At 35.0% G+C, this 13076-nt stretch overlaps 1 protein-coding gene across 13 annotated transcripts; it reads left to right on the top strand.

The window, feature by feature from the left end:
- The first annotated feature begins 2438 nt into the window (after positions 1 to 2438).
- On the top strand, positions 2439 to 10595 carry LOC133290611 (uncharacterized). Of its 13 annotated transcripts, none has more exons than XR_009748701.1 (7): positions 2439 to 2582; positions 2675 to 2776; positions 2981 to 3008; positions 3903 to 3978; positions 8625 to 8747; positions 9964 to 10032; positions 10184 to 10595. XR_009748701.1 is itself a non-coding variant. In XM_061488724.1 (6 exons), exons 3-6 carry the CDS (start codon positions 3000 to 3002, stop codon positions 10400 to 10402), a joined length of 438 nt encoding a protein of 145 aa, XP_061344708.1. In that variant the 5' UTR covers positions 2439 to 2566; positions 2675 to 2776; positions 2981 to 2999; the 3' UTR covers positions 10403 to 10595. The 13 variants fall into 13 exon arrangements, 6 of the variants coding, with proteins under 6 accessions (XP_061344708.1, XP_061344707.1, XP_061344705.1 ...); XR_009748697.1 differs by having other exon boundaries at positions 2675 to 2780; positions 2981 to 3073; XR_009748698.1 differs by having other exon boundaries at positions 2675 to 2780; positions 2981 to 3073; positions 8578 to 8747.
- Positions 10596 to 13076: the final 2481 nt, after the last annotated feature.

Here is a 13076-nt window from a genome sequence, read left to right as displayed (position 1 = left end):
TAGTGGGAGAAGAGTGTTAATTTCAAGGTTTGTAATTAAGCGAGGAGTAATTTTTCCTTTCCAATTTCATATCCCATGATTTTGCTTCTGAATAAAATAATGTTTGCATTTCAATGCATGGAGGGGGTTGGTGGAATGCATATTCAATAATTTTTTGATCCAGTACAATGTTAAAAGCAAATAGCTCCTTTTCAAAAATAATAATAATCATGTATAATTTTATTTTGAAATAAAAATATTTTTAATACAGATCAACTATATTATCATTTAATTTTTGTGTCGACATCATTTATTCAGTTTGATTATCTTAACAACTAAGTAATATTTCAAACTCATTATATGACATCACATTACACCATCAAATACAATCATAAACTTTTTACATTAAATCATTTTTAGTACAGGTCAGATACACTATGGTGTGTTCATAGACCTTGAGAAAACATACGATAGGGTTCTAAGAAAAGTTTTATGGTGGGTTCTGGAGAAGAAAAAGGTACCATCAAAGTATGTAAAGGCAATCAAGAATATGTATGATGTGGCTACTACATGTGTGAAAGCTTGTAACGGAACATCAAGTTATTTCCCTATCACGGTAGGTGTACACTAAGGGTCGGCTCTAAGTCCTTATCTCTTTACCTTAGTTATGGATAAACTAACAAAAGATATTCAAGAGGAAGTGCCATGGTGTATGCTTTTTGCAGACGATATTGTGCTTATTGATGAGAGCAAAGATGGTGTTAATAGAAAACTTGAATTGTGGATAAGCACATTGGAATCTAAAGGATTCACATTAAGTCGAAGCAAGACTGAGTATTTGAAGTGTGAGTTTTCTCTGGTAAGAGATGTAGACCAAGATCCCGTGCATCTAAGTGATCAAGAGGTACCCAAGAAAGACGTTTTTAAATACGTGGGCTCCATTTTGCAAAAAGGTGGAGAGATTGATGAGGATGTAAATCATAGAATCAAAGCAGGGTGGATGAAATGACGCAGTGCATCTGGGTTTTTGTGTGAGCGCAAAATCCCCTTAAGTGAAAAGGAAAATTCTATAAAACAACAATAAGACCTGCAATGCTATATGGAGCTGAATGCTGGCCAGCACATAGGCAACATGAGCATAAAATGAGAGTAGCAGAGATGAGGATGTTAAGGTGGATGTGTGGTTATACGAGGATGGATAAGATAAGAAATAAAGATATTCGACGAAAGGTAGGAGTACTACTGGTGGCTGAGAAGATGAGAGAACATAGATTGAGGTGGTTTGGGCACGTAATGAGAAAGTCCCTGGATGCTCCCGTAAGAACAAAAGTTTGTTACCAAGAGCTAAATACAAAAAAAGGTAGAGGAAGACCAAAACTTACTTGGGGGAAGGTAGTAAAACAAGATTTAGTAGAGTGAGATATAGATTGGCGGACAGTATGTCTTTGAACGGAATGGAGAAAAGCTATAAGCATGGTAGAGGGTTAGACCCGTTGTTATTCTTATATTCCAGATGGTCTCTTTTTAGTCTTTTTCCCCTTTTCTTCTTTTCCCTTTCTTTTTTACTTTTATTTATATATATATACATATATATTTTTATTACTATTCTATTTATTTATTTTTATTTTTACTTTTATATTTCTTTTTCAACTTTTTTGTATCTTTCATTTGGGTTTATCTACCACCGATCCTAATTAATTTGGGATAAATGTGTTGTTGATGTTAATGTTGATGTTGATGTTGATGTTGTCAGATACACTATCATTATATTTTGTATTGATATATCATTTAATAAGTTTGATATGTTAACAAATGAATAGAATTTCAAACTCATTCATTGATTTCACACCACATCATTATATACAGTTTAAATTTTTCAATATTAAAATACATCAATATTAAATTATTTTTAATATAAGTCAACTACACAATTACAATTATTATTTTTAAAAATCAAAGGAGCTAATCCCAATGAAAGAGAAAGAATAACAAAAGCAAGAAATGGCTAAGAAAGGTCAAGCCAACCTAGTGCGTTGAGGCCCTCCATTGGAAGAGTGATGGGCTTCGCTTGACTACTCCCCAGTCGCGAGCTCGACATATTCTTCCTTTCAAGTAGGCAGCAGGGACCAGCCCTATACGAGCTCCCCACGCGTGGTGCCCCGCGGTGGCACCACCACCTGCACGTTGCCCCATACAACTTCGTGAGGACAATACAAAAAAAAATGATTAGTGGAGGTTATTTATTGTAGGTCAAAAAAACCTTCACTAAATAATATAATTTTTGACAGGTTTAAGACCTCCACAATTTATTTTTGTTTTTTTACTTAATGTTATTTTATCTCTTTTTAATAAATGTTAGTGACGTGTGACATTATCAATTAATATGCTCTAAAAAAATTTAAAATACAAAATTTTGTTATGCAATAAAAAAGAGTAGCATTCCCGAACGCCACAAAACCTTTTCTCTCGCTCTTTCCTCTTTCCAATTATGAGCCCTGTATCTTCGTTCTCAAATTCTCCAAAACCTTTTCTCTCGCTCTTTCCTCTTTCCAATTCTGAGCCCTCTATCTTCGTTCTCAAATTCTCGGTCTCAGACGCTATTCGTAACACACACTAGCCTTTTTAAATTTTGATTCCTTCATCTTTTTTTTCCTACTAGGATTCTAATTTCCTCATTCCTCTTTTTCTTTACTAGGGTTTGGATCTGTGTTTTGTTTGCCAAAATGGTGATCATGCCTCATTATCTCTCTTTCTCTCGCTTCTCTTCTCCGTCATTTGCATATTTGTTTGACCAATCGTGAGTAAGTTTGGGCTTTCAAAGTCTTTAATTGTTTGATTTAGATTTCGTTTTCAATTCCGATTGGGGAATTCATTTTCCTTTCCGCATCGCATGAATTTCGCATTCAGTTAGGGGCATCGCCATTTGAATGACATTTTTAGTTCATAATTTACATTCATTATATCGGGAGCAATGGTAGTAATAGTAAATATATTTTTGCAGTTGCAAGAGTTGAAGCAGTATGCATCAGGTAACTCAGATTAGCCTATACTTACCCCTGGAATGTCTGAGAAGCAGCCACTACATGTGGTTATGGTAACAATTATTGCAAAAAAATGTTCTGTTTGCTTGATAATTTTAATTATTAGCTTTTTAGTTTAGAGAATATTTTATTTGTTTGTTTGTGTTCAGAATCTAATTGAGTTGTTTCCTTCTTTACGTTGATCCAAAGGAATCAAATAAATCACATTTCTTAATAGATCCTCTCTCAGCTATTTTATTTACTGTTTCTATGGGATTGATTTGGTATGAACCTTTAGTTCCCTTCTCTTTCACTCTCTCTCTCTCTCTCCCTCTCTCCGTGCTCATACCTGAAAGCTTCATTTGTTATCTTACGAAATATATATGCCTTTCGGACTATGGGTGTTGTTGCACTTCAAAAATACATAGGAAGCTTGGGTGGGATTGGAACTTCAGGTATTGGCTCAGGTAATGACATCATGGTAAAACTTATTAACCATTATAGATATTCCTGATATTCATGGGCTTAAAACCTTGTCAAGTTTTGTTTGTTTTTGCATTGAGCATCCATTACTCATGAATTATATGTGTGATATCAATCTCCTTTTTATAAATTATTTGTATGAGGATTAGGTTTTCATCCCTGTGTATGAGCTGATATCATATTTATACTATCTCCATACGCAAATTGTCTTTATAGGAATAAACATGCTAGCGTTTGGTCACCAGGCTCACCACAATATTATGGATTCTTTTTAGTTGCTTTCATTGCCTGCTGCTATGCTGATGAACTTGCTTGTCTAATTATAAAATGCCATGCTTTTTGATGTGCATTGGAAATTAAGGATTTTCTTATCATCAAGTGAGCCTTGAACATTTTTTTTCCAACGGATTCTTTTAACAGGACCACCGGAAACTGGAAAAACTCTGCTAGCCAAGGACTGTGGTTTAACAATTTTCATATCAGAAGAGTAAAAAAAGTAAGTGTATACATGTTAGGAAATATGGTTTAGCAATTTAACTTATGGACTGTGGCATATATGATTAATGTATGGGTTTAAGTCACTACGGTTTTTTGTCATCTCGAATTTTTGTATATGAAACTTTTGTCGTACATTATTTTAAAATTCCATACTTGTCCATGTAGCTGTCATTTCATGTTATAAGGTTGTTTCCAAGTCTACTCATCACAATGAAAATCTGCAAAGTTGAAAATTCTGAGAACTGAACTCTGGGAAATTCCATCCACTCATGAAAAGACACTAATCTTTGATATATATATATATATATATATATATATATATATATATATATATTGTAGAAAATTAGAATTCAAACATGTTTCCATTTTTATTTCCTATTAATTAGGATTGATTATGATTGATTAGGATTGATTATGATTGATTAGGATTAATTGTGATTGATTAGAATTGATTGTGATTAGGATTGTGATAGGATTGATTAGTCATCGCTTAGTCATTCTTAACGATTCTTTCTTGTATAAATACTCACTCATGTAATTTATTCAATATCAATATACAAAAACTTCTTTTCAATATGGTATCAGAGCGGGTTCGTTCTTACCCTAATTCAAATCTGAAATAACCATCCAAACACTTCCATCACCGTCAAACACCTCCTAAACACCGCCTTGAATCTGTCCAACACAGAAACCTAGTTTACTGACCTCCGATCAAAAAAGTGAGGTGACCATTCGACTCAGAAGGATCCGACGAGTCGACCGCCGCTGGACCCATCGCCGTCAGCCGCTGCACGCGCCACCACGCGCCGCCTTCCAGACGTTTTTTTTCCGTCGCGACTTGCACAGACCTTCTCGCCGGCTTCTCCCCTTCCTGTTCCAGAGGTCAGATCAAAAGTTTACAAAACTTGATTTTTCATCAACGGTCAACCCTTCTCTTTTTATTCATGGCTTCCTCAAAACACTCTTTTTATTACCACAAGCAACCTCCTAAGGCCACTAGTCATGTGGTCCAGCAAGGTACAACTTTCCATGTTGATAGTCAAAATCATTGGATCCTTGATTCTGGAGCCTCTGATCATATGACAGGTAATCTTGGCTTGTTTTGTTCATACACTCCATATTCTGAACCTTCTCGGGTCAAGATCGCCAATGGCAGTTTTTCCCAGATTGCGGGACACGGAACCATTAAACTTTCTGAGCTGATTACTTTGACATCAGTTCTTTATGTTCCTTCTCTGACTTGTAATCTCATTTCCATTAGCAAGCTCACCTCTGAGTTGCATTGCTTTGCTAAATTCTTTCCACATGGTTGTGTTTTTCAGGAACAGGACTCGGAGAGGATGATTGGCAGTGCTAGAGAGGATGGTGGACTTTACTACTTTGAGGAGGATGTGACTCATGAAGCTGTTTTCGTAGAAAAAAACTCTATGTTTCCTTTTGATTCATGTAATGATGTTATGCTGTGGCATCGTAGGCTAGGCCATCCAAATTTTATTTATCTTCAAAAGTTGTTGCCAAACTTATTTATTAATAAAAGTCCAAGTTTGTTTTCTTGTGATATTTGTCAACTTGCCAAGCATACTCGTGCTCATTATCCTTCTAAAGTTCACCATGACTCTTCCCCATTTTCCTTAATTCATAGCGACATATGGGGTCCAGCCCGTGTTAAAAATATTTCAGGTACTCGATGGTTCATTACCTTCATTGATGACCATTCTCGAGTTTGTTGGGTGTATCTTCTAAAGGATAAGTCCGATGCTGCATCCGTGTTTAAAAAATTTCATGCCATGGTTCAAACCCAATTCCAAGTTGCTATACAAATTCTTCGTACAGATAATGGCAAAGAGTATTTTAACTCTATTCTTGGAGAATATCTTTCCCAACATGGCATCCTTCACCAAAGCTCGTGTCCTGACACACCCCAACAAAACGGAGTCGCGGAAAGAAAAAACCGACATCTCCTTGAAGTTGCTCGGGCTCTTATGTTTACCACGAGTGTTCCTAAATATCTTTGGGGAGAGGCAGTTCTCACTGCCTCGTATCTGATAAATCGAATGCCATCTCGCATTCTGAAATTTCAGTCTCCTCTTTCTAGTCTTGTTCGTATCTTCCCTTCCTTCCGAGGTGTCTCCTCCTTACCTCTCAAGTTATTTGGTTGTGTTGTATTTGTCCATATTCCCTCCCATCAACGGTCTAAGCTTGATCCTAAGTCTCTCCAGTGTGTCTTTATTGGTTATTCTCCTACTCAACGTGGCTATAAGTGTTATTCACCCTCTCTTCGTAAGGTCTTTGTCTCTATGGATGTCACTTTTTCTGAGAATGACCCTTTCTTCCCCTCGACTTCTCTTCAGGGGGAGTCTATAGGAGTAGATGAAGATCAGTCATGGGAACCTATTAATGCCACAGTATTACCTCTACTTTTGGAAACAGGGGGAGCTACAGAATCCTCACCATCAGGAGCCTCCTCAAAATGGGGACAAGTTTATAGCAGGCGAAAGCCTCCTCAAAGTGTGAATAACCCAGAGCCTCTACACTGCCAGGATTCTGAACCATGTTCTAGTTCCAGCACCCCAATACTTGAGTGTCATGGTGAAAATGATCTACACTTGCCCATTGCTCTCAGAAAAGGTACTCGATCTTGTACTACTCATCCTATTTCTAATCATATTTCATATGGAAAGTTGTCCCCAGGGTTTCGTGCTTTCAATACTATGTTGGATAGTACAAAGATACCGAGAAATATACATGAGGCTCTCAATGATAAAAAATGGAGGGATGCTGTCTTTGAAGAAATGAATGCTTTAGAAAGAAATGGAACTTGGGAGATAGTGACCCTACCCAAAGGAAAAAAGGCAGTAGGATGCAAATGGGTGTTTACAATAAATTCAATGCAGATAATAGCATCAACAGATACAAGGCAAGATTGGTTGCAAAGGGTTTCACTCAGACTCATGGGATAGATTATCATGAGACTTTTGCTCCGGTTGCTAAAGTCAATACCATCCGAGTTCTCTTATCTCTTGCTGCCAATCTAGATTGGCCTCTGCAACAGTTAGATGTGAAGAATGCATTCCTAAATGGTGACTTACATGAAGAAGTCTATATGGATCCTCCACCTGGTTTTGAAAAGGGAAATGGATCAGTGTGTAAACTAAAAAAGTCTCTATATGGATTGAAATAGTCTCCCAGAGAATGGTTCGACAAATTCACACAAGCAGTCAAAAGAAGAGGCTTCATTCAAGCACAGACTGATCATACTCTCTTCCACAAACACTCTAAGGATGGTAAAATTGCTATTCTTATTGTATATGTAGATGATATAATTCTTACAGGTGATGATATTGAGGAATTGAACACCTTGAAGAAATTTCTAGCAGCTCAATTTGAACTCAAAGACCTTGGCACTCTCAAATATTTCCTTGGTATGGAAGTTGCTAGGAGCAAAACAGGTATCACTCTAACACAAAAGAAATATGTTCTAGATCTTTTATTGGAAACAGGAATGTTAGGGTGTAAACCTGCTGAGACACCTGTGGAACCTAATACCAAGTTAGGTATTGAAGATGGGAATGAGGTGGATAAAGAACAATATCAGCGATTGGTTGGTAAACTAATCTACTTATCTCATACGCGTCCTGACATTGCCTTTGCGGTGAGTATGATTAGTCAATTCATGCACTCACCCAAGGAGAAGCATCTTAGTGCAGTCTATAGGGTGCTTAGATACCTCAAGAATACTCCAGGAAGAGGATTATTCTTTAAAAAGGGGTATAAAAGGACAATTGAAATCTACACTGATGCAGATTGGGCAGGCTCATCAGTAGACAGAAGATCTACCTCAGGCTATTGCACCTATGTGTGGGGAAATCTTGTTACTTGGAGAAGCAAAAAGCAAACAGTGGTTGCAAGAAGTAGTGCTGAAGCAGAATTTCGAGCTTTAGCTCATGGAGTTTGTGAAGGAATCTGGTTGAGAAGACTTCTTCAAGAGTTGAAGATTTCATATTCCCTACCAATAAAACTATATTGTGACAACAAGGCAGCTGTTAGCATTGCTCAAAATCCTGTGCATCATGATCGAACAAAGCACGTGGAAGTTGATCGTCACTTCATCAAAGAAAAATTAGATGATGGAAGTGTGCATTTGATATATGTTCCAACCAAAGAGCAAACGGCAGATGTCCTTACCAAGGGCCTACACCGTCCAGCATTCGAAGACTTGATTGGCAAGTTGGTTATGATCAATATTTACCTCCCAACTTGAGGGGGAGTGTAGAAAATTAGAATTCAAACATGTTTCCGTTTTTATTTCCTATTAATTAGGATTGATTATGATTGATTATGATTGATTAGGATTAATTGTGATTGATTAGAATTGATTGTGATTAGGATTGTGATAGGATTGATTAGTCATCGCTTAGTCATTCTTAGCGATTCTTTCTTGTATAAATACTCACTCATGTAATTTATTCAATATCAATATACAAAAACTTCTTTTCAATATATATATATATATATATATATATATATATATATATATATATATATATATATTATAAAAAAGTGGATGACACTAATGAATAGTTAGTTGATCAACCAGTTGTGGGCTGGTGATTTGGATATCTATTGTGACACTGAAAAATCCAGGGTTCCCAAACTTAAAGCTCCTCCTCCTGCTTCCATTGCCCCTCTACAAATTACTGTTGTGCCTCATCAAACTGCACCTTCTGATCCTTCTCAAAATGACCATGATGTCTAAAATCCTCCAAGGTATCTTAATCTATGTCAGTACTATCTATATGCCTTATCCATTTGCACCCATTAACGCAAAATTAATGTTATATTAGCAACCTAGTAGTGACTGTTCTTTATATTAGTTTATGATAATATGTAAGAAAGAATGTTGGATTAAGAAGTTACGTTAGATTTCTATTATATGTAAATTATTAGTTACCCAGAGGAAGTTTCTTCATTACTCTAACTCTATTACACTTAGGGTGTGTTTGGTACAAGAGAAATTTTTTGGAGACCGGGAATCATGATTAATAGGAATACAGTAGAAATTGAGTTTACTTGGAATCTTACGAAAGAGGTGTTTGGTTCGCCAAAATATTACCGGAAATATTGGGTAAAAATTACTGATTCCATATTTGGTTTAGAACGAAATATGACTTGGAATATGAGGTATTTTACAAAAATAACCACAAACTATTTTTACTTTTGTAATTGATAGATTGGGTCTAGATTTTTATGTGTATTGGGGTATTTTTGTCTCAAAATTTATTGTTGTGCTTTCCCTTTACTTGGTATTCTGATTGGTATTCCGAATTACCATATTATTTTTGGTAATCTGAATAGTGACTTTTCTTTATAAATCAAATTACCGGTAATCCTTGGATATCCGGGAATCGTAATTTATTCCTTCTACCAAACGTGGTAATTACATTTACCAAAGAAGGATTACCGGTAATCCTCTTCAAAAACTTGAAACAAACACCCCCTTAGGATATATATTACACATTGTTGTTATTTTTTTTTTGTCAATGTTGCATAATGGGAGCTGATGACCCTCTCCTCCCTAGTAATGGTGAGATTTGATCCCAGATACAATAGACTTAACCAGCTGTGTTTGGATATATCACTTTTGGTTAACAACTTATGAACAATTTTGGCTGATTGTGTTGATGTAACATTCTCAGCCTTTTAGACCAATTACAATTCTTTGTCATTGTCTACCAAACTAGCAAGGCAACCTTGCAACTTAGAAATTAGGTAAAATTAAGCAGAACTGGACTGAACTAACACTTAGAATAAACTAATAGGTCCTTGAAATTATTGCTACACGATGTGGAAAAATTATGATGAAAGGCCATATTTTCAATTTTTGTTCATTATCTGATCTTGTTTTATTGGTCTTCTCATGTACTGTGTCAAATATTTTAACAAAATGCTTCGTAAGTCCTTTTTTTTTCCTCCTTCTTGAAAGGCCAATTTAGTAGATGCAAGATACTGCTTCTCCTTAACTAGAGAGATGTCAACCATGTTATGGTCTCAGGTATCACCACTTTATTGCTTGTGCTAAAATCCTATACCTTTATCTTAGGAAAACAACATCTGCACACTATTTCTTTACACCTTAGAGAGAGTATGTTATGATGTGTATTTCTCTTATTTTATTAACAAAAATGGTTTTTTTGATATGATAGGTGCCAAAAGAGATACGTGGCTTAGAAGTTGTGATGCCCCAAACTGAGATTCCAGAATGGTTTAACTTTAGAGGCAATGAAGGGAGTCCTCGTTTCTGGGCTCATGGGAAGTCCAAGTTCCCCATTGTTGCTTTAGCGTTGGTCTTTCAGGGTGTGAATGAAATGGCAAACCAATCTCGCTGGCAACTTGTTCAGCTCCGCTTGGTTATCAATTTTTAACACTTGTCATGGGACATTTATGCCATATGCGCTAAGCTTGTTAAAAAGATAACTATAAGTCTAATTAGGATTAGAATTTCTTTTCAGGATTTTAACATGCTTGTAAAATACTTGCATCTGCTGGGATGCATCCCTCAAAATTTTAGCCTCAGATCATGACAAGCTTCTGAAAAAAGTTATCAAAGAATATTCTATGATCATTAAGGATCTTATCAAATATTTGTCTTTGTCCATCTTTATAGTTACAAGGATACGAGGCTAAGTCATCAATGGAAGACATAATTAAAAAAATGGAAAGAGAGATTTGAGTAAGTTGTTAGAAATTTTTATAATAATTGTGGGCTTGAATCAATTGTAATTTTTCTTGTTTTTAATAAAAATAGGCTAAGTCATGATCCATATAGGGGTGCATTATATAGCCCAGTTAATTAGTGATCCTTTTGATTTGGGCTTGAATATCTATAAACTAATTAGTGTGGGTAATAGTATAGGCCTAACCCATAGGCCCATGATGGAAAGGGGACTAGGGTTAATAAATTAGCTAAGTTTCCTTTGCATTCACACTGTGTTGAAAAATCGTCACTCCACAGCTCGCCCCATCGAAGGTTGTGATCAGGGAGTGGTGTAAATTGCAGAGGAAGATCCTGGTCTTTCCATTGTAAGAGTATCAGAGGAAACAAGAAGTCTTTCAGAAATCAAGAATCATGTCTTCAACAAGTAAGTCTAAATCTTTTGGTGTTCTAACGTCATATAATCTTGCTTCATGAAATTTCTTACATTTGGTATCAGAGCCTAAATTATATGATTTAGGACCCAATTGTTTATTATTGACATGATTGTATCTTTTGCATTTGAAACTTCTTGCCTATTTTGTTCTTGAACATTCAATTTTTTTTAATACTTTTTTTAATATAAAAGAAATTATTCTCAATTACCTTGGGGGATTTTACAGAATAAATATTAAGAGTTTGATTGATTGATACTAAATCTCTAATTTTTTGTCCACTGCAAAGCAACCAGAGTTTAAAAAATAAATCAAGGTTTTTGAAATTCCAAATTTTAAACTAGTCTAAAAAAATGGGTTTTCATATGTTCTTATCGTGGGTGATGTTTTGAACGAGGGCTGCACGATAGAATTGATAGGTTTATTATTTAAAATAAAAAAAAGTTAGCAAGATATTTTTTTTTCAACAATACATTTGTACGATTTCAATTTTGAAATATCAAACTTTTCATTTATTATAATAATGTTAATTGTTTCTTGTTTGGGATCTATTCTGGAAACTAAGTTATATAAGATATAGACATAGTCATGACAAAATAAATGAATGGGTAACAATGGGCCTTATGATTTTAAGGCATACGAAGATCAATTTTAATGGCTGCGACCTGCGATTTGGATACGCTTGTTGTATTAGTATGTTTTTTGGTTATTAATCTAATAGATAATATTGATGGAGTGTTTTGGTTTTGAATTATGCTATGGTTGTCTTATAATTCATTCGAGCTACCACATCTTCTTCAAGTTAATGAACAGTTTTTGAACGTAATTGTTCGCCTTGCTAATGAGTATGTAAGAAATGCGCAAGTATACGAAGCCACAAGTAATATAAAGTGTATTTAAAATCTCAATATCGTTCCCACAAGGATCTTTTGGCGAAAAAGTACATAAGAAAAATTGTAATTGCTCAAAACTAAATTCTAAAAAAAAATAAAATTAATTTGGTTAAAGAGAAAATAAGAGAAATTAGAGGTTAATGTTCACTTAAAGGTTTCAAATTAAAAATTGATGTTACTTGGTCACTACACGAAATAAAAAGGAATAAAATAAGTTGAGAAAATTATTTTTGGCATTTTTTATTTGATGATATTTTCACAGAATTATGAAGAACTTGAGTGAATGAAGAAAAATCAGAATGGACAATATTTTAAGAATTCTAATTAGAAAAATGGGTTGAGCTTTGATTCCTTCCCCACAGATTCTGATGCACACTTACTTAACAAAATTCTTTAATAATTATTTTTACGTTGGCAGACTAATGTAGACTTTTAATCCCTAAAAATCTTTTTCTTTTTTTCCCAAATAACTTTTCCCTAAGCTATTGAGATTAAGAGCTTGAAGCTCAGGTCCTTATAACCACATGGAGGAGTAAAAATCTGGTAAGAAATACTCCCTCAATTAATTCCTTATTTGAGTTCATGAGTTCAATTCATTTTTCAGATAAGTTTATTTTCCAATAATCATCTCCTAAGCAAACACCATCCATTCGGCTGAAATAGAAGAACGTTCAAATATACAAAACAGAGTTAAACTATGAAAATTAAACATTCATATCAGAAATGTAATTAGCATCATTCACTGTAGTTGGGGTCTCAAACACCCAACTTGTGGAGAGTTTAGCTCAAATCCATAAGGATTGAGATTAATACATGAATGAATGAAAACTCAAAGAAAACAAAATGTGCAGAAACCTCAAGTACAGTACGAATCCTATTCAACGAAATAGCCTCAGCACAGCACTTGCATTAACCAAATACAACGAAGACAAACAAATCCAAAATACTACCAGTCGAGAACTCAGAAAAATAACAAAATAAAAAGATAATGCAGAAGAGGATGTGAGAGAGAGAGCTTACAAAATTTCCTCGCTTTATATACTCGATCATCTTCGCA

The sequence above is a fragment of the Gastrolobium bilobum genome, unplaced genomic scaffold (assembly GCF_033153095.1).
Source record: "Gastrolobium bilobum isolate Gb01-03AN ecotype WA unplaced genomic scaffold, APGP_CSIRO_Gbil_v1 utg20732, whole genome shotgun sequence".
NCBI classification, from domain to species: domain Eukaryota; kingdom Viridiplantae; phylum Streptophyta; class Magnoliopsida; order Fabales; family Fabaceae; genus Gastrolobium; species Gastrolobium bilobum.
Note: the sequence above shows the minus strand (reverse complement) of the source record. Positions and strands in the feature narration are given on the sequence as shown.